The 27310-nt window shown below is 40.5% G+C and overlaps 1 protein-coding gene across 11 annotated transcripts in view; it reads left to right on the top strand.

Annotated features, from left to right (window-relative positions):
- Window positions 1-27310, top strand: part of MCCC1 (methylcrotonyl-CoA carboxylase subunit 1) — a 102052-nt gene that overhangs the window by 42276 nt on the left and 32466 nt on the right. For all 11 annotated transcript variants that reach the window (XR_010133017.1, XM_019024419.4, XM_055381948.2 and 8 more), the window contains 6 exons: window positions 5001-5082; window positions 12209-12336; window positions 16000-16183; window positions 18609-18718; window positions 20309-20525; window positions 23661-23747. Coding sequence is in view for 10 of the 11 variants with exons in the window: in XM_019024419.4 (XP_018879964.3) it covers window positions 5001-5082; window positions 12209-12336; window positions 16000-16183; window positions 18609-18718; window positions 20309-20525; window positions 23661-23747 (808 nt within the window). In the remaining variant the exon portion in view is untranslated. The remainder of the gene's footprint in view (window positions 1-5000; window positions 5083-12208; window positions 12337-15999; window positions 16184-18608; window positions 18719-20308; window positions 20526-23660; window positions 23748-27310) is intronic.

Genomic DNA, 27310 nt, shown 5'->3' with positions numbered 1-27310 from the left:
ATCAGAAATCTGTGAATCTGGTGTCTCTCACCCCTCAAACTCCTGCTGGACAACTGTTGCCTAATAGCAGTGTAGTGAAAAGACCTCCTGTGGTATTGGGGATGAGGAGGAGATTGATGTTCTGGGGGTAGACACAACAGGGTCATGTTCCTTCTGGATAAAGTATGGGAAAATCTACTCTGATTCACCTATCTGATTTACAGCGAAAAGCTGACTAGTGAGGTTTCAACGCACATTTTAAATTGTAATGAATGGCCAGGCGCGGTGGCTCACGCCTGTAATCCCAGCCCTTTGGGAGGCCGAGGTGGGTGGATCACCTGAGGTCGGGAGTTCAAGACCAGCCTGACCCACATGGAGAAACCCCCATCTCTACTAAAAATACAAAATTAGCCGGGCTTGGTGGCACATGCCTATAATCCCAGCTACTTGGGTAGGCTGAGGCAGGAGAATTGCTTGAACCTGGGAGGCGGAGGTTGCAGTGAGCCGAGATCACGCCATTGCACTCCAGCCTGGGCAACAAGAGCAAAACTCTTGTCTCAAACAAAAAAACAGAAAATTATAATGAACTAGAATTAATTACTGGAATGGAATGATCTGGTTAATTGAATCTATTTTTTGTGGAAAAGCCTTTTTTAATTACCATTTCAGATGTTCTCAAAATATGTGAGAGATTTTCCTGCCTTACTGGTTATATTATAGAGAAGAGAGAGTCTCTCGTTTGGCAGCGTTTGCTCATTTAACATTTGTTTATATCTCTTTGAGCCTTATTCTTGATTGGTTTAGGTGATTATCTGGGTCAAAGCCTACTACTAGGACTACCTATTTTTGGATTTACATTTCTGTGGAGGTTGCTACTGCCATGGGTTCTTGTTCAACGTTTTATAGATTTTTTTTCAATATATATTTATTTCCAAAAAGTCAGGGATCAGAGGTTTCTGGTTAATCAATACATTTTTCTTATACCATATTCAAATTTTAATTTATGTTGCAGAATATATTTAACTTATGTTGTAGAATATATTATACCATTATATATTATATCAGAATATGTTATGCCATGAATATTGACATATTAAATGTCAATAGAAATTGCAGTAAAGCCTTATTTTCAAGTGGTGATTACTTAAATTTATATCTGTATAGCAGTGTTTTTAAAAAGTTAAAAACTTTGTTTACTTCTAGACATACATTTATTTTAATGTACCTTTCTTATTAACTTGGAATCTCAAGGTTTCCCATTATTTTAAGATAATCATTAGGCACATCACTCAGATTGCTTATCATCCTGAAACAAAATAAGGATTGTTGAAAGTTACCATATTGATACGTATAGTTTTGTTTTGTTTTTTTGAGACAGGGTCTCACTTTTTCATCCAGGCTGGAGTGCAGTGGCATGATCAGAAGATCACTGCAGTCTCCAGCTCCTGGGCTCAAGCAATCCTCACCTCAGCCTCCAGAGTATTTGGGACTACAAGCGCATGCCACCATGCCTGGCTAATTTTTTTTTTAATGTATTGTAGAGATGGGGTCTTACTGTGTTGACCACGCTGGTCTCAAACTTCTGGCTTCAAGTGATCCTTTAACCTCAGCCTCCCAAGCACTTGGATTACAGGCCGGAGCCACTGTGCTCAGCCTGAAACATATAATTTTAAGTGGACGTATAGTTATGAAAGCTGTCATGTAGATACAAGGGACAAAGATATGTAATTACGCTGAGTAATATCTGCAATGCATAGAAATTAGTAGCAGAATCATTGAACTTTGGTATATTGACAGTTAAACTATCATAGGACAGTTTTTGATGAAGTATATAATATTAGCTTTTTATCCTTTTTTTTTTTGAGATGGAGTTTCGCTCTGTCACCCAGGCTGGAGTGCAGTGGCGCGATCTCAGCTCACTGCATCCTCCGCCTCGCGGGTTTAAGCAGTTCTGTGCCTCAGCCTCCCAAGTAGCTGGGATTAAGGCACCCACCACCACACCCAGCTAATTTTTTTTTTTTTTTGTATTTTTTAGTAGAGACGGGGTTTCACCATCTTGGCCAGGCTGATATTGAACTCCTGACCTCATGATCCACCCACCTCAGCCTCCCAAAATGCTGGGAGTACAGGCTTGAGCCACCGTACCTGGCCAGCTTTTTATCCTTTTTAATGCAGAATTTGGTACATAGAAATATAGTACAGTCATGCATTGCTTAACAATATGAATACATTCTGAGAAATGCGTCCTTAGGTGATTTTGTAATTGTGTGAACATCATAGAGTGTACTTAAACCTAAATAGCAAAGCCTACCACACACCTAGGCTGCTGGTAGAGCCCGTTGCTCCTAGGCTACAAACCTATATACAGCATGTTACTGTACTCAATACTGTAGGCAGTTGTAACACAATGGTAAGTATTTGTGTATCTAAACATATATAAACATAGAAAAGGTACAGTAAAAATACAGTATAAAAGATTATTAAAATGATACACCTCCTATATGGAATACTTACCATGAATGGAGCCTGCAAGATTTTCAGTTGCTCTGGGTGGGATAGTGAGTGAATGTGAAGACCTAGTACATCACTGTACACTTGGTAAACACTGTATACTTACAGCCAATTAAATTTATAAAAAATATTTTTATTTAATAAATTAGCCTTAGCTTGCTATAACTTTTTTGCTTTATAAACTTTAAAATTTTTTTTTCACTTTTGACTCTTTTTAATAATACTTAGCTTAAAACACAAACACATTATGCAGACATACAAAAATATTTTTTCTAGGCCGGGCGTGGTGGCTTACACCTGTAATCCCAGCACTTTGGGAGGCTGAGACGGGTGAATCACGAGGTCAGGAGATCGAGACCATCCCGGCTAACACAGTGAAACCCCGTCTCTACTAAAAATACAAAAATAATAGCCGGGCATGGTGGCGGGCACCTGTAGTCCCAGCTACTCAGGAGGCTGAGGCAGGAGAATGGCCTGAACCCAGGAGGCGGAGCTTGCAGTGAGCCGAGATCGCGCCACTGCACTCCAGCCTGGGTGACAGAGCAAGACTCCTCTCAAAAAAAAAAAATAATTCTTCTTGGCTGGGTATGGTGGCTCATACCTGTAATCCCAGGGCTTTGGGAGGCTGAGATGGGTGGATCACTTGAGATCAGGACTTCGAGACCAGCCTGGCCAACATGCTGAAACCCTGTCTTTACTAAAAATATAAAAATTATCTGGGTGTGGTGGCAGGCGCCTGTAATCCCAGCTACTCAGGAGGCTGAGACAGGAAAATTGCTTAAAACAACCTGGGAGGCAGAGGTTGCAGTGAGCCGAGATCATACCACTGCACTCCAGCCTGGGCAACAGAGTGAGACTCCATCTCAAAAAAAAAAAAAAAAAAAATTTCTTTATAGCCTTAATTCTATAAGCTTTTTCCTGTTTTTTAATTTTTTTTTGTTTTTTTGTTTTTTTGTTTTTGAGACAGAGTCTCACTCTGTAGCCTAGGCTGGAGTGCAGTGGTGCAGTCTTGGCTCACTGCAGCCTCTGCCTCCTGGGTTCAAGTGATTCTCCTGCCTCAGCCTCCAGAGTAGCTGGGACTACAGGCACCTGCCACCACACCTGGCTAATTTTTGTATTTTTAGTAGAGATGGGGTTTCACTATGTTGGCCAGGCTGGTCTCGAACTCCTGACTTCGTGATCTGCCCACCTTGGCCTCCCGAACTGCTGGGATTACAGGCATGAGCCACCGTGCCTGTCCCCTATTTTTAAATTTTTAAATTAAATTAAAATTTTTTGAGATGGGGTCTTGCTGTGTCACCCAGGCTGGAGTGCAGTGGCACAAACATGGCTCACTAGACCCCTGACCTCTTGGGCTCAAGTGATCCTCCCACCTCAGCCTCCTGAGTGGCTGGAACTATAGGTGTGTGCTATCATGCCTGGCCAATTTTTTTATTTTTGTAGAGACAGGGTCTTGCCATGTTGCTCCATGGTTTGATTCTTGCCAGGCTGGTATCAATCTCCTGGGCTCAAGTGCTTCACCCGTCTCGGCCTCCCAAAGTGTTGGGATTACAGGGGTGAGCCACCACACCCGGCCTGTTTTAACTTTTTAACCTTTTCTGTTAAAAATGAAGATACAAACACACCCATTAGACTAGACCTAAACAGAATCAGGATCATCAATGTCACTGTCTTTTCTCCACATCTTGTCCCAATAAAAGTTTTCAGGGTCAATAACATCTATGGAGCTGTCATCTTCTATGATAACAATGCTTTCTTCTGAAATATCTCCTGAAGGAACTGTCTGAGGCTGTTTTACAGTTAACTTTTTTTTTTAAGTAAAAGGGATACACTTTAAAATAACTATAAAAATTGTATAGTATAGTAAATTAAAAAAACAATAGTGTAGTTGTATTATGAAGTATTATATACGGCACATGATTGGGCTGTATTTTTTTTTTTGAGATGAAGTCTCACTCTGTCACCCAGGCTGGAGTACAGTGGCGTGATCTCGGCTCACTGCAAGCTCCGCCTCCCAGGTTCATGCCATTCTTCTGCCTCAGCCTCCTGAGTAGCTGGGACTACAGGCGCCCGCCACCACGCCTGGCTAATTTTCTTTGCATTTTTAGTAGAGATGGGGTTTCACTGTGTTAGCCAGGGTGGTCTCAATCTCCTGACCTTGTGATCCGCCCGCCTCAGCCTCCCAAAGTGCTGGGATTACAGGCATGAGCCACCGCACCTGGCCGATTGTGCTATACTTTTGTATAATGGCAGTGAAGTCGTTTTGTTTACACCAGCCTCACCACAAAACACATGAGTAATGACTGTGCTGTGATGTTATGACAGCTACAGTGTCACTAGGTGATAGGGATTTTTCAGCTCCATTATAATCTTATGGGACAACTGTTGTATATGTGGTCTGTTGTTGACTGAGAAACGTCATTATGTGGCACCTGACTGAATTGAATTTTAATGGAATTTCTAGTAAGGCAAGCTACTAATGGAGATTTATTTACATATTTTTTTCATAGCCTGGTATTAAATCTGAAGTAAGAAAAAAGCTGGGAGAAGCTGCAGTCAGAGCTGCTAAAGCTGTAAATTATGTTGGAGCAGGTAGGTTAAGATTTGCTTCTAATGGAAGAGACGTAACAGTGATTAATTTATGTTTTAGAAGGCAAGAGAAACACAACTTTTAAATCAGTTGCTTTCAAGCTGTTTTGACCATATTCACAGTAAGAAATACATTTTATATTGAGACTTAGTATGTACACATAAATGTTTATTTTTACATACATATATATTTGAAACAAATGTTTCATTAAACAGTACTTGTCTTAATTATATGAGTTTTGATATTTTGTATTCTATTTTAAAATCACTAGATTGATTTTTTTACTTCTTTATGGCTAATAAACTTTCTCTTTTAGAGCAGTTTTAAGCCTACAGCAAAATTGAGCAAAAGGTACAGAGAATTCCCATATACCCCGTCCCCCACTTGGACACCCCCCAACACACAAGCTCCCACAGTATCAACATCCCTGCACCAGAGAGGCAAGTTTGTTACATTCAGTGACCCTACATTGACACATCATTATCACCCAAGTCCATAGTTTACATTAGGGCTCACTCTTGGTGTTGTACATTGTGTGAGTTTTGACAAATGTATAATGATATGTATCCACCATTGTACTATGGTATAGAATAGTTTCAGTGCCCTAAATATCCTCTGTGCTCTGTCTATTCATCCCTTCATTCCCCCTAAACCCCGGCAGCCACTCATGTTTTTACTGCCTCCATAGTTTTGCCTTTTCAAGAATTTCAGATAGCTGGAATCATGCAGTATGTAGCCTTTTCCGATTGGCTTCTTTATAATATGCATTTAAGTTTCCTCCATGTCTTTTCATGGCTTGATAGCTCATTTCTTTTTTATGCTGAATAATATTTTGTTGCCTCGATGTCTCAGAGTTTATTATCTATTCAGCTACTGAAGGACATCTTGGTTGCTTCCAAGTTTTGGCAATTATGAATAAAGCTGCTATAAACACCCTGAAAACAGGCTTTTTTATGGACATAATTTTTTAGTTTATTTGGGTGAATACTAAGGAGTGTGCTACTGGGTCACATGGTAAAAGAATATTTAGTTTTGGAAGAAACTGACAAACTCTCTTCTAAAGTGACTGTACTATTTTGCATTCCTGTCAGCAACAAAAGAGGTTTCCTGTTGCTCCAAATCCTCTCCAGCTTTTTGGTGATGTCAGTGTTTTGGATTCGGGCCATTTGGTATCTCATTGTTTTAATTTGCACTTCCCTAATGACATACAGTGTTGAACATCTTTTCATATGCATACTTGCCATCTTTATATCTTCTTTGATGAAGTGTCTGTTCAGGTCTTTCACCCATTTTTTAATCAGATTGTTTATTTTCCTATTGTTGAGTTTTAAGAGTTCTTTGTATATTTTGAATGACAGTTCTTTATCAGATGTGCCTTTGCAAACACTGTCAGTCTGAGGCTTGTCTTCACTTCTCAACTTTCCCTTTCTTTTTTTTTTTTTTTTTTTTTTTTTTTTTTTTTTTTTGAGACAGAGTCTCACTCTGTCTCCCAGGCTGGAATGCAATGGTGTGATCTCGGCTCACAGCAACCTCCGCCTCCCAGGTTCAAATGATTCTCCTGTCCCAGCCCCCTGAGTAGCTGGGATTACAGGCACGCGCCATCAGACACCCAGCTACTTTTTTGCATTTTTAGTAGAGGCGGGGTTTCACCACTTTAGCCAGGCTGATCTCAAACTCTTGACCTCAGGTCATCCGCCCACCTCAGCCTCCCAAAGTGCTGGAATTACAGGCTTGAGCCACCGCGCCCGGCCGACTTTCCTTTTCACAGAGCAGAAGTTTTAAGTTTTAATGAAGTCCAGTATATCAGTTATTTGTAGATCATGCCTTTGGTGTTGTATATAAAAAGTCATCACCATACTCAAGCTTGTCTAGGTTATATTATACTCAGCTGGCTTTGTGCTTTCTGTTTTGGAAGGTTATTAATTATTGACTCAATCTCTTTAATAAATATAGCTATTCAGATTATTTCTCTTTTTTTAATTTAATTTTATAGAGACAGGGTCTCATATTGCCCAGGCTGGTCTTAGACTCTTGGCCCCAAGGGATCCTGCCATGGCCTCCCACAGTGCTGGGATTATAGGCGTGAGCCACCATACCTGGCCTATGCTCACTGCAACCTCCACTTCCTGGACTCAAGTGATCTTCCCACCTCAGCCTCCCAAGTAGCTGGAACTACAGGCATGTGCCACAACACTCAGCTAATTTTTAAATTTTTAGTAGAGACAGGGTCCCCCTGTATTGCCAAGGCTGGTCTCAAACCCCTGAGCTCAAGCAGTCTTCCCACCTTGGCCTCCCAAAGTGTTGGGATTACACACATGAGCCACTGCACCTGGCCCTAGGTTCTCTCTTTCTTGTAGGAGTTTTGACAGATTGTGTCTTTGAAGGAATTGGTTCATTTCATCTCGGTTATCAAATTTGTGGGCATAGAATTATTCGTAATATTTCTTTATTATCATTTTAATGTCCATGGGACCTGTAGTAATAGACCTCTTTTTGTTCCGTTACTAGCAATTTGTGTTTTTTCTCTTCTTTTTTTCTTAGTTAACTTGGCTAAAGGTTATTGTGTTTTTGTTTCTTTTCTTTTCTTTTTTATTTTTTTTGAAACAAAGTCTCACTCTGTCGCCAGGCTGGAGTGCAATGGTGAGATCTTGGCTCACTGCAACCTCCGCCTCCTGGGTTCAAGCAATTCTCCTGCCTCAGCCTCCCGAGTAGCTGGGAACTACAGGTGCACGCCACTACACCCAGCTAATTTTTATATTTTTTTAGTGGAGATGGGTTTCACCATCTTGGCCAGGATGGTCTTGATCTCTTGACCTTATGAGCCACCCGCTGTGGCCAAGGTTACTGATTTTATTGATCTTTTCAAGGAACCGGTTTGGGTTTTGGTGATTTTTTTCTATTGATTTTCTATTTTCAATTTCATTAATTTTTGCTTTAATTTTTATTATTTCTTCTGCTTACTTTGGATTTAATTTGCTGTTCTCTTCTCATTAATTACAATATAAGCTTAGATTCTTGATTTTGGTATTTTCTTTTCTAATACATACATTCAATGCTATAAATTTCCCACTAAGCACTGCTTTTGATGCATTCTACAAATTTTGAACGTTGTATTTTTATTTAGTTGAAAATATTTTAAATTTTTTCTTGAGATTTCTTTATTGATTCAGGTGTCATTTAGAAGTGTGTTGTTTAATATCCAAATATCTTAGGATTTTCCAGATATCCTTCTGTTAGTGATTTCTAGTTTAATTCTGTTATGTTCTGAGAGCAGACACTGTTATGATTTATATTCTTTTAAATTTGTTAAGATGTGGTTTATGGTCCAGAATGTGGTCTATCCTGGTGAATATTCCTTTCTAGCTTGAGAATGTGTTCTGCTGTTGTTGGATGAAATAGTCTATAGATGACAGTTGTATCCAGTTGATTGATGGTGTTGTTGAATTCAACTATGTCCTTAGTGATTTTCTGCCTGCTGGATCATCCATATCTATTTAATAACAGATGGGTGTTAAAGTCTCCAACTGTAATAGTGAATTAATCTATTTCTCCTTACAATTCTTTTTTGCTACATATATTTTATGCTCTGTTGTTAGGTACATGCATGTTAAAAATTGTTATGTCTACCCCTTTATCTTTTTTTTTTATTATACTTTAAGTTTTAGGGTACATGTGCACATTGTGCAGGTTAGTTACATATGTATACATGTGCCATGCTGGTGCGCTGCACCCACCAACTCGTCATCTAGCATTAGATATATCTCCCAATGCTATCCCTCCCCCCTCCCCCCACCCCACAACAGTCCCCAGAGTGTGATGTTCCCCTTCCTGTGTCCATGTGTTCTCATTGTTCAATTCCCACCTACGAGTGAGAATATGCGGTGTTTGGTTTTTTGTTCTTGCGATAGTTTACTGAGAATGATGATTTCCAATTTCATCCATGTCCCTACAAAGGACATGAACTCATCATTTTTTATGGCTGCATAATATTCCATGGTGTGTATGTGCCACATTTTCTTAATCCAGTCTATCATTGTTGGACATTTGGGTTGGTTCCAAGTCTTTGCTATTGTGAATAATGCTGCAATAAACATACGTGTGCATGTGTCTTTATAACAGCATGATTTATCATTGTTTAATGCCCCTCCTTATCCCTGATAACTTTCCCTGCTCTGAAGTTTACTCTAAAATTAAGATGGCTACTCGCACTTTCTTTGGTGTTAGCATATTCTATCTTTGTCTGTTTTTACTTTAAGTCTATAAGTCTTTAAAGTGGATTTCTTGTAGATAACATATATTTGTCTTTTGTTTTTTAATCTACTCCAACAATCTCTGTCTTTTAATTGGTATATTTAGACATCAACATTTAAAGTGATTATTAATATACTTTGATTAATATTTACCATATTTATTATTGTTTTCTATTTATTCCCCTTGTTTGTTCCTATTTTTATCTTTCAGACTTTTTCTGCCTTTCATGGTTTTAATTGAGCATCTTCTATGATCCAATTTCCTCTCCTTTTTTAGCATATCAAGTACAGTCATATGCTGCATAACACCATTTTATTCAATATAACAATGGTTCCATAAGTTTAAAATGCAGCCGAAAAATTCCTATCCAGTGACATTGTGGCAACTGTAACATCATAGTACAATGCATTACTTTCTTTAGGTTTAGATATATGTAGATACACAAATACTTACCACTGTGTTATAGTTGCCTACAGTATGCAGTAACATGTTATTATTGTTTCAAATATTACTTCTGTTCCTTCCTTTCTTCTCCTTCTGGTATTCTCGTTCTGCGTAGTTAATACCTTTTGTAGTTGTCTTGCAGTGCTAGGTATTGTTCTGTTTAAGGTTTTTTTTCTCGCTGTTTTTCAGAATTGGAAGTTTCTGTTGTCATATCCTCAAGTTCAGAGGTTCTTTCCCCGCCATACCCAACGTACTAATGAGCCCACCAAAGCATGCTTCATTTCTATTAGGGTTATGGTTTTTTTTTCAATTCTAGCATTTCCTTTTTATTCTTTCTTAGAATTTTCACCTCTCTGCTTACATTATCTATCTGTTCTTGCATGTTGTCTACTTTTTTCATTAAAGCCCTTAGCCTGTTGATCACAGTTTAGAATTTCTGTGTCTGATAATTCTAACATTCCTGCCATACCTGATGCTTCTTCAGTCTCTTCAAACTGTGTTTTTTGCCTTTTAGTATGCCTTGTAATTTTTTGTCGAAAGATGGACATGGTGTACTGGGTAAAGAGAATTTTGCTAAACAGGCCTTTGGTAATGTGATAAGGCTGGAGGGAGCATGTTCTATTGTCCCATGATCAGATCTCAAGTCTTGCTGAGCCTGTGCCCCTGGTGTGTGAACTTCACCAGTGCTTCCCGGTATGTTTTTGTTTTGTTTTCCCCCACCCCTTAGGATGGACAGGATGTCTGGCAAAGGCTGGAGTTGGGTATTTCTCCTCCCCCAGTGAGGTTAGGCTCTGATAAAATCCCAATCGTTTAGGCTCTGATAAAATAGTTTTTCTCAAGGGTAAACCTTGAATGTTTTGGTGTATTTCAAAGTGGTTTCATTTCCCTTCTGAGCTGGAAGCATGGGAGGATTTTTCTCTGATATTCACTGTGAAGACCTGGTAGAGCTCCTGGAGGTAAAACTCACAAAAGTGTGAGGTCCTCCTGTAACTGGGTCGCCTTGGAGTTTTTAACTCTCAGAGTTGTCCACACTGAGCTACCAGGAATTTGTCAATTACAGCTCAGGCTTCTCCTCATGGCATCTCTGTATCTGCCTGTCAGTTGTCTGTCTCTCTGGTTCTGAGGACAAGCAGCTTGCCCTGTGACCTGATTTCTCTGACAAATTTAAAAATTGTTGATTTTCAGCTTGTTCAGCTTTTTACTTGATAGGACAGAGTGGCAGCTTCTAAGCTCCTTAGATGCCGGATCAGATTGATTTTCAAATTGATTTTAAGCTGGGCACAGTGGCTCACACCTGTAATCCCAGCACTCTGGGAGGCTGAGGCAGGTGGATCACTTGAGGTCAGGAGTTCAAGACCAGCCTGGTCAACATGGTGAAACCCCATCTCTACTAAAAATATAAAAAATTAGCTGGACATAGTGGTGTGCGCCTGTGGTCCCATCTACTCAGGAGGCTGAGGTGGAAGAATCGCTTGAACCCGGGAGGCAGAGGTTGCAGTGAGCCAAGATCACGCCATTGCACCCCAGCCTGGATGACAGAGTGAGATTCCGTCTTAAAAAAAAAAAAAAAATTGATTTTAAAATCCACTAATGGGTTGTGACCACACTTTTAAAAACAACTTTACATTGTATTCACTTTAAGCTAAGAGAAAAACACAGAAACACAGAAGACTACAAACTATATGATTTCATTTATATAAAATTCTAGAAAAACTATAGTGACAGAAAGCAGATTGGTGGTTTCCTGGATCCCAGGGTTTAGTGAAGGGACTGATTCCAAATGGGAACAAGGGAACTTTTTGGATGATGGAAATGTTCTGTAGTTTCATTGTGGTTCTGTGATTGTATTCAATTGCTAAATCACATGCCTACACTTAAAATAGTTACAGTTTGTTGTCTAAAATTAAACCTTAATAAAGTTAGGGGAAATTTTTTAGAGCTTAATAGAATGCCAATAGACATTAACATAAGGTTTAGTTGCCAAACAATCTTTCAATGGGTTACCAGCAAAAGGACTTTAAAAAGAAATTCCTAGGAGCCCACAATCAGGGAAAAAAAAGTTTTCTTTTTCTCCATGGGGTTAGGGTGAGATGGGATGTCATGGTATGAGGCTCCCAGGATCTTGGTGCTCTGAGGCAGTAACATGTGGTCCACCCTTGTTCTCACTGTTACAAGCTGAAACGGATTCATAATTTGGGCTTACCATTTGCTCACAACCCCAAATATACTTTTCCGTTGCCAAATTTCATGCAGCTCTCTATTTTTGACTAAGATTCATATGCTGCTGCAAATGCGAGATGTTTTCTTCATAAAATGCAAAGTGTTACCATTGAATGAAGACAGCGGTAAAACTTGATGTGATGCATCATGGAAGATTTTGGTTTGCTACTGATTATACACTACTGAATATAACCATTGTTTTTTACCTTTTAGGGACTGTGGAGTTTATTATGGACTCGAAACATAATTTCTATTTCATGGAGATGAATACAAGGCTGCAAGTGGAACATCCTGTTACTGAGATGATCACAGGAACTGACTTGGTGGAGTGGCAGCTTAGAGTGAGAATATTTTTTCTATTAAAGATCAGCCTTGGCTGGGTGCGGTGGCTCAAGCCTGTAGTCCCAGCACTTTGGCAGGCCAAGGCAGGTGGATCACCTGAGGTCAGGAGTTCGAGACCAGCCTGGCCAATGTGGTGAAACCCTGTCTCTACCAAAAATACAAAAATTAGCCGGGCGTGGTGCCGGGTGCCTGTAGTCCCCGGTACTCAGGAGGCTGAGGCAGGAGAATCACTTGAGCCTGGGAGGCAGAGGTTGCAGTGAGCTGAGATCACGCCACTGCATTCCAGCCTGGGCACTCCATCTTAAAAAAAAAAAAAAAAAGATCAGTCTTGATGGGAGGGATGTGAGGGCTGAAAAACTACCTAAATGGTACCATGTTCACTGTTTGAGTGATGGGTTCATCAGAAGCCCAAATCCCAGCATTATGCAAAATACCCACGTAGCAAACATTCACGTGTACCACCTGAATCTATAATTCAACAACAACAACAACAACAACAACAAAACAGTCTTGAGAATAGGTTACTACCTTCTGGCCTCCTAAAACAGGTGTCATTTTGGACAGGGTTCAGTTCTTGGTGGTTATGAGGACAGGAAGATGGGAGGTAAAAAGTGAAGCAACTTTTGATGCTGTAGCTTTTTTTTGGCACTTTAGGGACTCAGATTCACTTCCCCCTAGGCCCGGGCAGCCAGCAGGTGAGATTGTGTCACAGGGGCTTGCTCACAACCACATCACCTCAAGGTCAAAGCCTTATGGTCTACCTAAGGCCACAGCATTCTGGGCCAGGCCATCATTCGGTTTCAGATCAGGGCAGATACTAGGCAAGACGAAATGAGCTAAGGCAGAGTTGGGAATGAAGAGCCAAGGAGATGGTCTAGAATGATCCAAGTAAAGTGCGGATTTATGGCTGTTGCCGGCCCATGAGTAAATGTTCATTCAGAGTAAATGTTTGGAAACTTTTAAAGCATTTTGGCATTGCTATGACATGCCTACTGTATTTTTCAAACATGTAAGTTTATAACTGTTCTTTTACTATGGATAGTTTGAGAAGCACTGGTATAAACCAGAATTCCACAAAACATACTTCTCAAATATTAATAATAGCTTAGTCTCTTTTTGTTCTCATAAGAACAATGGATTTTACTTTAGCCTTCTTTTTCCTAACATGAAAAAAATGTGTTAAGTAATGTAGACGGTCCTGCTATATGTAGGATTCTTGCTTCCTTATATATCCTGCATCTAAATTGTTTTTTTCATGGTGTGATACTAAAGTCTTGATTATTTTGGTAATTTTATCTCTTCAGAACTTCTGTAGATAATAATATGATACTCCTTTTTTTGGTTCCTTGGGGGTGATTGGTGGTTTTAATTGAGCCAAAAGGTTCTTCTAGGGCTCTATATCCTAGGGTGTTAATGAAAACCAGGCACAGCAAGCTAGTAAGTTTTAGTGAGTGTCAAGAAAAACTGTAGTGGCTTTGGAAACTTCTGGAAGGAGTGTTTATATTTCCAGAATTCAAGGAAAAGGAGGATAATTTTTCTGAAGCAGTAAATCAAGAGAGTTTCAACTTTGGAAATCATAAGAGAAAAAAAGGTTTCTAAGGATTAAGGAAGGAGAAAGCTTTTGGGTATTAAGGAAACCAGCAGACATTTATTTCTTGTAAGAGCTTGTCAAGGCTCTTCAGAAAGAGAAGCCAGCTTTTATCATCTAGGGAGGGACACTAGAACTTAGGGAAGCTGCTGGACCTGGTTTATAGAGTTCAAGGCATTTGGCATCTGGCCTTCAAACAGAGGTAAAACAAAGGGGCTCACCATTTGGTGAGTCAAGAGTCTAAGCTCGAGGACCTGCCTGTGCAGTCAAGCCTTCCTAGAACAAGGGTTGAATGATGACTGATGTAAGTGTCCTGGGTTCAGGCTGCAGATACAGATAGTTAACAGTGTTCAGGGAAAGCTGGTGAAAATGTCAAGGTTAGGGGTTCCGGAGAGCCAGTGTCAGCCTGAGAGAACTCAAATGACACATATCTCCAAAGACCCAGAGGCATGATTGGGGCCTGTCTCTTCTGGGCTCAAGTGGAAGCCAAGCTTGGAGGAAAATGGACAGGCAAAGACAAGTCAAGGTGAACATAAGAGACAGAGTTTTGCTCTTTTTGCCCAGGCTGGAGTGCAATGACGTGATAGCTCACTGCAACCTCCACCTCCCAGCTTCAAGCAATTCTCCTGCCTCAGCCTCCTGTGTAGCTGGGATTAAGGCGTGTGCCACCATGCCCGGCTAATTTTTGTGTTTTTAGTAGAGATGGGGTTTCACCATGTTGGCCAGGCTGGTCTTGAATTCCTGACCTCAGGTGATCTGCCTGCCTCGGCCTCCCAAATTGCTGGGATTACAGGCATGAGCCACCACACCCAACCCGGAATTATTTATTAAAACATTAAAAAACTGGTTCCAAGTCTATTGTGAACAGTGCTGCAATAAACATACACGTGCATGCGTCTTTATAGTAGAGTGATTTATAATCCTTTGGGTATATACCCAGTAATGGGATTGCTGGGTCAAATGGTATTTCTGGTTCTAGATCCTAAGGATGGAATGATAATAGGTAACATAGTGCTGACTGTATGCCAGACACTTTTCTCTGAAGCATGGAAAGCTTAAGAAACTTGTCTAGATGACAAAGTAAGTATAGAGGCAAAATTTGAACCTAGGCAATCTGGCTGCAGAGCCTGAAGTGTTTTCAAAATATACTGCCATAAAGGCATTTAACTTAGTTCCATTTCCTTTGATTCTTAACTGCTGTGCATCCTGATCTTTCATATTTACAGATTCAGAAAAATGAAACTTTTGCCTCTGTTTTTATACTTACCGGTTTAGTTCAATGTCATGCTAAGTTACTTAGAGTCTAGATTTTCCTGTATCTATATTGCTTTCTCAGGTTGTCATTTTCTCATCTTGGAAAAAAACTTGAGAGTAAAGAGAGAAAGTGCAATGTGTCCTCCAATAGCCATTTCCAATTTATACTAGTTAATTGAAGACAGTGATTTGTTGTATTGGTACATAATAACTAAAATAGTAATAATTATAGTAACAACAAACAATAGTGATCACCCTGTTTGTAATCTGATATCATGCAGTACATATCAACATAACAAAATTGAAAAACCATCATTTTCCCCTTTCTGTTTTGCTTTATCACCCACTTACTGGTGAAGATTACAGCGTAGGATGACAATGTCAGCTACACTTTTTGCTTGGCTGTGAATCTAGTCCTAAACACTAATAATATACTATTTTTTTTTTAAAAATTGATTTGGGAATTAAGTGCTAATGTTTTAAATGAAAACTGAGAGTGTGTTGCCAGTAAGAAATTTTGGTTTTGATTATACTGAACAAACACTGATTTTTATATTTGTAAGTTAGCCATCACTTTGCCTGCTTTTGCCATTTAAAAACTCCAATACCCCAAATGATAGACTGTTGCCAAGCTGCATCTGTTTTTTAATTTTTTGTTTTGCCCAATACTCAAATGAGTAGACAAAATAATAGTTTTTATTTGGCTGCATTGCAAAACCTAAATGTACATTTTACCTAGAAAAAAAGCAAGACCATTGATTTACTAAGTCTGGTAGCCGCTATACGGTAGATTTCATAAGAAACACTATTCTATTGCCAGATTGCAGCAGGAGAGAAGATTCCTTTGAGCCAGGAAGAAATAACTCTGCAGGGCCATGCCTTCGAAGCTAGAATATATGCAGAAGATCCTAGCAATAACTTCATGCCTGGGGCTGGCCCATTAGTGCACCTCTCTACTCCTCGAGCAGACCCTTCCACCAGGATTGAAACTGGAGTACGGCAAGGTAAAGTGAAAGAAAATGAAAAGTCTCACTGTTTTTAAGTTTTTAGTACATTATTGTTTTTGGACACATTCTTATCCCTGAGTCTTACAGAACTGTCTAGCATATTTTAAAATAAAGAATTTAAGTGATTTCTCAGTAACCATTACTTTTTGCCTCTGGAATTGTTACTTTTAAAGAATAACGAGTATTTTTCAACAACGGACCCTTTTTTTTGAAATTCAGCAGGACTTGGTCAAACCTAACCAGGAAATATTTTGTGTGTACTGTTCTTGACCTTGCCTCATTCCAAAAATGATTTAAGATGACTGATATCTGCTATGCACAAGGCAGACTGCCTTCAAAGGACATAAAGTCAAGTTGGAGAATTAACACATAAACTTAGTATAAGCTAAACAATAAAAAAATTACAGTAAAGAAACAGTGGAAGAGCTATCACAGTTCAGCATATGATTAATAACAGTGGTCATAACTAGTGATTATTTAGGACTTCCTACTTACAGGCACTGCTCTAGGTGATTTTTCTGCTTGTGTTCCTTTCATCATGAGAAGTACCCTGTAAGTAGGCATTATCATCCCTGTTTTCTAGATGAGGAAACTGGAGCACAGAAGAGTTAAGTGACTTGTCCAAGGTCATCCTTGGAGCCAAGATTCAGACCCAGGCAGTCTGGCTCCAGAGTCAGTGCTCTGAACCTCCACGGTCTCCTATCATCTTAATTTCAATTGCTGGAATAAGTTATACAGTGATGGGATATAGCAATTCTCAGGGGTAAGAGGTCACATTAGACTGATATAATCAGGACAAGTTTTTTGTTTGTTTTTTTTTTTGTTTGTTTTTGTTTTTGAGACAAGGTCTCACTCTGTGCCCAGGCTGGAGTACAGTGGTGTGATCTCAGCTCACTACAACCTTTATCTCCCTGACTTAAGTGATTCTCAGGCCTCAGCCTCCCGAGTAGCTCGGATTACAGGTGTATACCACCATGCCTGGCTAATTTTTTTTTTTTTTTTTTTTTTTGTATTTTTAGTAGAGACAGGTTTTCACCATGTTGGCTAGGCTGGTCTCAAACTCCTGGCCTCAAGTGATCTGCCCACCTTGGCCTTTCAAGGTGCTGGGATTACAGGGGTGAGCCACCGTGCCTGGCCAGGACAAGTTTTTAAGAGGATGTCTGGAATGGATTTAGATAGGTAGATTTAAACAGCATAATGGAGAGTGAAGAAAAGAGAAAAAGGTATGTTTGAAGAATAGTAAGAAAATATATGACTGGAGACATGGGTTGAAGGCAAATCGTAGTGTCCTGAAAGCCAAAATGAGGATTTAGGTCTTCTTAAAAATAAATTGGCAGCATTTTGAGAGCTCTGGATAAGCCACAGCAAGATTTGGTAGTTAGTAGACTTTTTAACTTAGCAAAGCATCTTAACTCTGCTTGCCCCACTGGTTCCTTCCTTTTTTTTTTTTTTTTTTTCTGAGATGGAGTTTCACTCTTGTCGCCCAGGCTGGAGTGCAATGGCACGATTTTGGCTCACTGCAACCTCCGCTTCCCAGGTTCTAATGATTCTCCTTCCTCAGCCTCCCGAGTAGCTGGAATTACAGGCACCCGCCACCACACCCGGCTAATTTTTTGTATTTTTAGTAGAGACGGGGTTTCACTGTGTTGGCCAGGCTGGTCTTGAACTCCTGACCTTGTGATCTGCCCACCTCGGCCTCCCAAAGTCTTGGGAGTACAGGCGTGAGCCACCTGTAGGCACCTCTAATCTTATCAACGAGGACTCTGGGGTTCAAAGAGGCCAAGTGACCTGCCAAAATCATGGAAAGACCCTGCAACAACGTTCTTTTCAACACACCACATCCTTTCTACTTGAACCATTTCTAACCAGTGGAATGTGCCCTGGTTCAGATTCTTGTTCTCTAGGACTGTAACCGTCCCAGTGATGATAGCTGCCATTGGTTTATCAGCTTTGCCAGGTATGGCACTTGTCACTTTATTGTCACTCCTCCCAGCAACCCTGCAGGACAGAGGAATTATTAAACTTGCTTGACTAGTACGGAAACTGAAAGAGTGGAGGGGAGGGGAATGCGAAGGGCAGAAATGAGGGGAATGTGAGAGGGTGGAGGGAGATTGTGTTGACTTTGAAAATGAGAAGGGAAAAGAAGCTTCAGAAGAAGATAGGACAGGAAAGCCAGCTTGTGTGCCATTGAATCACCAAGTTAGGGCCTGGTGCTGTTGGGTGGCCCACCTCATTACACCTGGCGAGTTTTCAAAGCCCTCTGAACCTCAGGGTCCTCATGAATAAATTTGTGTTGTTGTTATTTATCATGCAGGGGTTTATGAGGATTAAGCGTGAAATGTACATAACAAAATGTCTTGCTCGTTGTATTTTATTCCTTAATGTTTTGACTTGAAGAGGTTACCGTGGTTTTCAATTTCAGGAGACGAAGTTTCCGTGCATTATGACCCCATGATTGCGAAGCTGGTCGTGTGGGCAGGAGATCGCCAGGCGGCATTGACAAAACTGAGGTACAGCCTTCGTCAGTACAATGTGAGTGATCTGAGACCGTGCCAGTGACCTTGATGTGTTTGGTCAGCACCAGAGGTCAGCCTTTGTCTTTGGCAGGGCCTTGGTCTCGTCAGCATATTTTCTATTTCCATCAATTGCCCAAACAAAATAGTTTCATATGGGAGAATTTTGCATGGGCCAGAACAGGGTTGGAGGACTTCTTCCTTTCAGTTACAAAAGAGAGATTGCGGAAGTAAAATTGTTAGTGTCAGTGCTATGCTTCGGTGAAATCCTATTCACTCTGTAGATAAGGCCAGCTATACATGGTACCTTCGTAGGTTTTTTATTTTTCCTAAGAGCTGTCCACAGTAGAAAATACTTAGGAAATAAAAGCAGACGTTTTCCTGAATGTTGTTTTCGCTACTCAGTATGCCTGCAGTCCAGTAGTTTTTCTCTAAAGTAAAATAATTACGTTCAGTTTCATCCCTTTAATAGAGTTTGTTATTTTTCTGTAGAACATTAATTTCCTTGGTGCAGAAAGTCCCATACCACATTGATTTGGCTCATAGAAGGATTTATTAACCCAGTTATTCAACTTGTTATTGTTAATAATTGATCAAAGCTCTGGTCTCTGTGGCTCCAATCACACTGGCCGCCTCACCGCTTCTGAGACTCACTCAGCATGGAGCCATGCATTCCTGTCCAATCTTCCAGAATGTTCTTCCCCCACATGATTGCAGGGCTCCCTCCTGACTACCCTGCTCTCCTGCTCTGAGCCCTTTCCCAGGCTGCCCCATTTAAAGTATGACCTTTTGTTATTCTTTATCCTCTTAGCCAGCCTTCATTTTCTTCATAGCATGTAACATTATATTCAATACCTGTTTACAGATATTGTTACTTGTTGCCCTAGAATGTAAGCAGAGACTGTGAAGGCAGGGACATCATACGTTTTGTTCCTCACTATGTCCCCAGTGCCTGGATCAGAGCCTGGCACTTAAGAGATGCTCAGGAAATGGCTGTTAAATGAATGAAGGAATGGATGAGTGAATGAATGAACCCAAAGCTCAGATAGCTGGTTTTACTTTTGATCCCATTTATTGGTGTATTTGGGTTAATTTTATACCTTTTAAAATTTTTGTATTGGTATATAAAATTTGGATTTTATTGTTGGGAGGAAGCTCTTTTGAGGTCATTTAATCCTATCCTCTCCCCACTATAGCAATCCAGCTTGCTGTTTGCAGTCTTCCTATTCTGTGGAAGTGTTCTGAGCAGCAAGTCTTCAATACCTTGCAAATGAATTTCATTTATGTTTCTTAACATTTATTATGTTCCTAACCTGAGTCAAGTAAGTGCCTCGGTATTTCCAGCATCCTCTTTGTCATATTAAAATGTAATTTTTAGTGTCAAGTCCAGATGGATATAGTAATAGTGGATGGACATAGTGATAGTGAGATGGTTTTTTGTGTTTTTTTTCCTGAGAATTGTCCTGTTGCCACATGGTACCTTAGTAGGTTTTTTATTTTTCCTAAGAGTTGTTCACAGTAGAAAATACTTAGATAAAAAGAGCAGATGGTTTTCTGAACATATTGTTTTCCCCACTCAGCAGGAACTGGGGGTTTATTCTCTTCCTAGATTGTTGGACTGCACACCAACATTGACTTCTTACTCAACCTGTCTGGCCACCCAGAGTTTGAAGCTGGGAACGTGCACACTGATTTCATCCCTCAACACCACAAGCAGCTGTTGCTCAGTCGGAAGGCTGCAGCCAAAGAGTCTTTATGCCAGGCAGCCCTGGGTCTCATCCTCAAGGAGAAAGCCATGACCGACGCTTTCAGTCTTCAGGCACATGGTATGGAAGGCTTTCCTCTTTCCTCTGCTTGTCAAGTTTTGCAAATCATCATTGAACATGCTTTTCTTTCTGTATGGCACACTGACCTCTTTTCTCCTCTCAGTGACTGACACCATTCTTTGCAGATGTGTTTTTTAGTATGAAGGAAAGCTCTTCACTTACCATGGATGCACCCATAAACACTATTTAACCCATTAACTGGAGTGTAACTAATCATCTAACATTGTAGAAATGGATCTCTTTGGCCAGGCGCGGTGGCTCACGTCTGTAATCCCAGCACTTTGGGAGGCCACGGCGGCTGGATCATGATGTCAGGAGATCAAGACCATCCTGGCTAACACGGTGAAACCCCATCTCTACTAAAAATACAAAAAATTAGCTGGGCGTGGTGGCACGTGCCTGTGATCCCAGCACTTTAGAAGGCCAGGGCGGGCGGATCATGATGTCAGGAGATAAAGACCATCCTGGCTAACATGGTGAAACCCTGTCTCTACTAAAAATACAAAAAATAAGCTGGGTGTGGTGGCACGCGCCTGTAGTCCCAGCTACTCGGGAGGCTGAGACAAGAGAATTGCTTGAACCCGGGAGGCGGAGGTTGCAGTGAACCGAGATCGCGCCACTGCACTCCAGCCTGGACAACAGGGCGAGACTTCATCTAAAAAAAAAAAAAAAGAAATGGATCTCCTTTCAGTCAAGCGCTTGTTCTCCCCACATCCTACACTAATTTCTTATCACTTCTTTTGTTCGCCACTCCTCATAGCCCTAGTTTGTTTTGTCCTCTGTACCTGCAGCAACTCCCTTTGTCCCAGAGTCTCCAGACAATCTAAGACTGGAGACTTAGATTCCCTAGGGTTACCCATGACTTATTGTCGAATTACTTCCGCTTTTTCCATCCTGTGATTGAATGTCTACCTAGAGACTTCATAGTGTCATAGAATCCAAGCATAGGAAGGGCCATAGTGGGGTTCATCCTGGCTAGAAACCACACATATGCATTGCATCCCTACCCCAGCACACCCACTAAGCTGTTGCCCAAATTCTTCCTAACACCTTGGGAAACTGGAAGTTCATTACCTCATCAGGTAGCTTATAGTTTCAGCGAGTTCTCCATTAGAAAGTTCTGCCCTTAAACCAAACACCGCATGTTCTCACTCATCGGTGGGAATTGAACAATGAGAACACTTGGACACAGGGTGGGGAACATCACACACCAGGGCCTGTCGTGGGGTGGGGGGAGGGGGGAGGGTTAGCATTAGGAGATATACCTAATGTAAATGACGAGTTAATGGGTGCAGCACACCAACATGACACATGTATACATATGTAACAAACCTGCATCTTGTGCACATGTACCCTAGAACTTAAAATATTAAAAAAAAAAGTTCTGCCCTTTAAATTGATACAAAATCTCAGCTCTTACATACTTTTTGCATTTCAGGCTAGCTCTGACTTTCGGAGCAAACAATTTTTAAAAATCTGATCTATTTTTCTCTTTTATTGGTAATTATTATATTACCCTATACAGTTTGAGCATCCCAAATCCCCAAATCCAAAATGCTCCAGAATCAGAAGCTTTTTCAGCACTAACATGACGCTCAAAGGAAATGCTCATTGGAACATTTCAGATTCCAGATACTTGGATCAGGGATGCTAAGCCAGTTAAATATAATGCAAATAATCCAAAATCCAAAAAAAAAAAAAAATTTGAAATTCAAAACACTTCTGGTCCCAAGCATTTTGGATAAGTGATACTGAACCCGTATTATTATAGGATCCTATCATTAGAATCTTTAATTTCTGAATTCATTTAGATTCATTCAAGACAGCTGTATTGAAAGCTTAAAATGTAAAATGTTTTAAGTCCCGAAAACTACATCTTTAGAAGATTTGTGCTCTATCCTCATTTTACCCTTTTACATTGAATGAAAATGCATCTAAATATGTCCCACATGGTATTCCTGAGCCTGAACCTAACGTTTTTAGAATGGAGCGTTGTCTTACTGTGACCTTCCTTTTGAAAGTTTATAATTGGTACAGATATGAGGTTCAGAATAAATTGCGTCAGCTTAGCTATGCTGAAGCTCCTGGATATTGTCCAATAGAGGATATACACCCAAATGCCTATAAGGGGCCAGACGTGGTGGCTCATGCCTGTAATCCCAATACTTTGAGAGGCCCAGGGCGGGTGGATCACTTAAGGTCAGGAGTTTGAGACCAGCCTGGCTAACATGGTGAAACCCCGTCTCCACTAAAAATAGAAAAATTAGCTGGCTGTGGTGGCACACACCTGTAATCCCAGCTACTCTGGAGGCTGAGGCAGGAGAATCACTTGAACCCAGGAGGTGGAGGTTGCAGTGAGCCAAGATCATGCCACTGCACTCAATCCTGGGCGACAGAACGAGACTCGTCTCAAAAAAAGAAAAAAAAAAAGCCTATAAGGGCTGGGCCAACAACATAAAAACATAAAAGAGTAAAAGAGGCCAGGTGAAAGAAAAATAATGAATAGTAGAGACTGGTGACCTGGAATGAATTTGCCCCATCAAAAGGGGGTGACTGTGGTACAGTTTATGCCACTGTGGGATTAGAGTTTAGATTGCAAATATTCAGATTCTTCAATAGAAGCTAGAATTTTTCATATGAAATTTCATAAGATGTAAACAAAACTATCCCTTTAAACTTAAAACAACAAGAAGAACAAAAAAAGCACATCTGAGCTGCCAGTTTAGGACTTGTGTTTTTTTGTTGTTTTTTTTTTTTTTTTGAGACGGAGTCTTGCTCTGTCGCCCAGGCTGGATCCAGTGCAGTGGCGCAATCTCGGCTCACTGCAAGCTCTGCCTCCCGGATTCACGCCATTCTCCTGCCTCAGCCTCCAGAGTAGCTGGGACTACAGGCGCCCGTCACCATGCCCAGCTAATTTTTTTGTATTTTTAGTAGAGACGGGATTTCACCGTGTTAGCTAGGATGGTCTCGATCTCCTGACCTCATGATCGCCCGCCTTGGCCTCCCAAAGTGCTGGGATTACAGGCGTGAGCCACTGTGCCCGGCCAGGACTTGCATTTTGTTTTCTTTTGTAAGGTGTAAATTTCATAGGCTTGATACTCATAAGTTTGTTACTAAATTTTAAATTTTTTCTAGATCAATTCTCTCCATTTTCGTCTAGCAGTGGAAGAAGACTGAATATCTCTTATACCAGAAACATGACTCTTAAAGATGGTAAAAACAGTAAGTAATGTTTCATTAAAAGAGAAATGTGAGTCATAGAAATGTATCACATTAATCTGAAAAAGAGGATTCCAGCCTGGCCATGATCAGTCAGTTACATTTTTTAAATGCCTAGGCTAAACATTGGAGGGAAATATGCCAATATAATAGAATTGATTGGCTCTGGGTAGTAGAGTTGATGGTATTTGCTTTTCTTCTTTACACTTTTTAAAAATTTTGTAAATATTCTAAAAATATGTCATAAAATAAACATAGCAAAACAGCTGAAATGAAATATGCCAGAATGTTAGAAATATGCCAAAAAAAACCTCTTTTCCCCCAATTCTTTGTACTTTTTTTTTTGCTTTGCAATTTTTCTGCAGCGAGAATGTGTTACTTTTAAATAAGAAAAACAGTTTTCAAAACTATGTCAGAGAGGGACGACTACCTACTGCTCACGCAGTGTTTCGGGGGTTTCAAGTGGAAGTGGGTCACTGCAGAGCTGTAATTTATTAAGTGCCTTATCTGATGTAAGTTTTTATCTTCACAACGTAAATGAGGGGGAGTCCCTGTTATACTCACGTATGGAAGATGAAAGCATGGATGGTAAGACACAGAAGTGAAGTAGTTTAGTCAAGGCTAGTGAGTGGCAGAACTAGGATTCACACCCACTCTTTGTGACATTGACCGTTAGGCTGTTTCCACCACTTTTCCAGTAGAAATTGATTTTTGATTGTAAACTAATTTGAGTTGGCTCGACTTAGGGACTGATTTTCTTTAACTGATGTCAAAAGAGGCTGACGCTTAAGCCAGAAGGCAGTTTATAAACTTTTGGCTGGAGCAGTGTAGCAGCAGGACCAGAATTCTATGATAGCTGGTCACTGTATCCCTTCTGCTGTGAGGCAGTTTGCGTGGGAGGCCCAATGGGCAGAGTCAGAGCTCAGAATCCTGGCTAACCTTGAATGTGACATGTCATTGAACTGTGACAGTTCTGTTATAAAAATATGCCTCCCAGGTAGAGCAGAATACTTTTGCCAGCTGATCACAGAACGCTCTTCCTTGGACAGAGGAAAATCTTTTTTACTTCACCTCTATGAAGACACTCACCCAGTAACAAATTTTTTTTTTTTTTTTTTGACACAGACTCTGGCTCTGTTGCCCAGGCTGGAGTGCAGTGGCACGATCTTGGCTCACTGCAAGCTCCACCTCCCGGGTTCGTGCCATTCTCATGCCTCAGCCTCCCAAGTAGCTGAGACTACAGGCACCCACCACCACGCCCGGCTAAGTTTTTGTATTTTTAGTAGAGACAGGGTTTCACCGTTTTAGCCAGGATGGTCTCCATCTCCTGACCTCATGATCCACTCACCTCAGCCTCCCAAAGTGCTGGGATTACAGGCGTGAGCCACCATGCCAGCCAGTAACAAATATTTTGTTCACACAAGTTTATTGGGTTACAGCTCTTCAGTTATTTTTCAATCCTGAGCCTAGATGGTCATTATCTTAAGTGCATTGGGCATATTGTCAAGCCTTTATAATGAAAATTTGCAAACATCTTTATATAGTAGCATTCTGCAAATGGTTAACCCATCCATTTATGCTCATTTCATCCTAAAAAATACAACCCCCCAAATCTGGAAGTATCTTATTCTAGACTCCTATATGCTAAATGCAAATATCAAAAGTGGTAAAGTTTCACTGGCTTCTTCAACCTGAATTGAACAGAAGAATTACATATGTGATTGTAATTCATGTAAGCCAACTGTGTTATTTGGCATGGCTCTTCACTAAAGCACCAAGCACTGATTTGAAGTATGTTGCATTTTTTGGAATTAAAAAAAGTTTTCATGAAAAAATAAATACATAATTGAAAAGCCAACATGATTGCTGTTCACTACACCCTTTTGGCAATATTCTATGAAAATAATCCAAGTCCGTATGTAAGAGCTTTCAGAAAATGTTACATAGCTAAGTCTCCAAAAAATGCTAATAAGCAATGACCACAATTAAATAGAATGCATGAAACAGGAAGCTTAAGAGACCAGGCTGGTCACAGTGGCTCACACCTGTAATCTCAGCACTTTGGGAGGCCAAGGCGGGAGGATTGCTCGAGGGCAGGAGTTTGAGATCAGCCTAGGTGACATAGTGAGATCCTGTCCCTATTTATAAAATAAAAATTTTTAAAAAGGAAAAAAAAAAAAAAAAGATACCAGAAGTGCCAGGCACGGTATCTCCCGCCCGTAATCCCAGCACTTTGGGAGGCTGAGGCAGGTGGATCACGAGGTCAGGAGATGGAGACCATTCTGGCTAACATGGTGAAACCCTGTCTCTCCTAAAAAGTACAAAAAATTAGCTAGGCATGGTGGCGGGTGCCTGTAGTCCCAGCTACTCAGGAGGCTGAGGCAGGAGAATGGCATGAACCTGGGAGGCGGAGCTTGCAGTGAGCCGAGATCGCACCACTGCACTCCAGCCTGGGCGACAGAGCGGGACCCTGTCTCAAAAAAAAAAAAAAAAAAAAAAAAAAGGTGCCAGAAGCATTTATGAGTCCAAAGCAGAAGCAACTTCTGGTGACCACAGTGAGAATGACCAACTATTTTAAGTATTCAAGGCTTGCAAGCTATTCTTACTTTGCTACTAGAGGCCACGTTTCACAGAACCCTGCCCAAACTCAGTGATAATAATAGCTAAGATTTATTGAGTATTTGGTTTATGTCAGATACTGTATTAAACACTTTCCAAAGATTGTTTCATTTGCATTTTCAGAACAGGCCAATGAGATTGGTGTTATTGTTAGTGTGAACTTTATAAATTACTAATCTCTCTAAGCCAAGGTCAAGGCTCAGAGAGATTAGTAATTTTCCAAAAGTCACACCAGAAGTTATTGGTGGAGTCAGGGTTTGAACCCACACTCCAGGATACACGTGCTGACCTAATACTGCAGGTGCCACACTTGATACCTTCTTAAATGCATAAGAGGATGTTTAAGGTCCTCTTGTATATGACAAGAGATATCTAGGGTAGGAGTTTTTTTGATAGTGTCTTTACTGTGATCTGTTGGCATTCGCGCCAGTTAAATACATGTCGTATTTTATAAATTCAAAGAAAATGGCTGTGGTGTAACTGGAGGCGCTTTCTGATAAGAAGAGTAAAAGCCTGTTGACGTGATATAGGGTGGAGAGTTTTATTCATTCATACATTCAATACAAAGTTTTTGATAAAATAGATATGCCAAGTGATGTGGAGAAGAGAAGGAAATGTCTTTGTCTCTGCTTTTTTTCTGTTAAGGAATTTGCCATTTGGAAGTGTGTATGTTGAGAAGCTGGAGAGCATAATGGTCAAGAGTGTGGGCCCTGGAGTTCCTGTACTTTAGTATTTGACTTTTGTGAACATTTTTATTTTGATAATTTTTCTGAAACAACTGATAGAGAGGAAAATCACTCTTTATAAACCAGGATGAGGAGAGAATCATAGTGGGTGTTTTGTATGCAGAAGGCTAAATGTTCAGAGGAGGGAGAAATTGAGCTGTCCAGGCCAACTCTTCCCAAGGACACTGAGGCTGATGTGAATGGGCAATGGGGTTTCTGTGC

This window comes from Gorilla gorilla, chromosome 2 (genome assembly GCF_029281585.2).
Source record: "Gorilla gorilla gorilla isolate KB3781 chromosome 2, NHGRI_mGorGor1-v2.1_pri, whole genome shotgun sequence".
NCBI lineage: Eukaryota > Metazoa > Chordata > Mammalia > Primates > Hominidae > Gorilla > Gorilla gorilla.
This window is presented reverse-complemented; position numbering and strand designations above follow the sequence as displayed.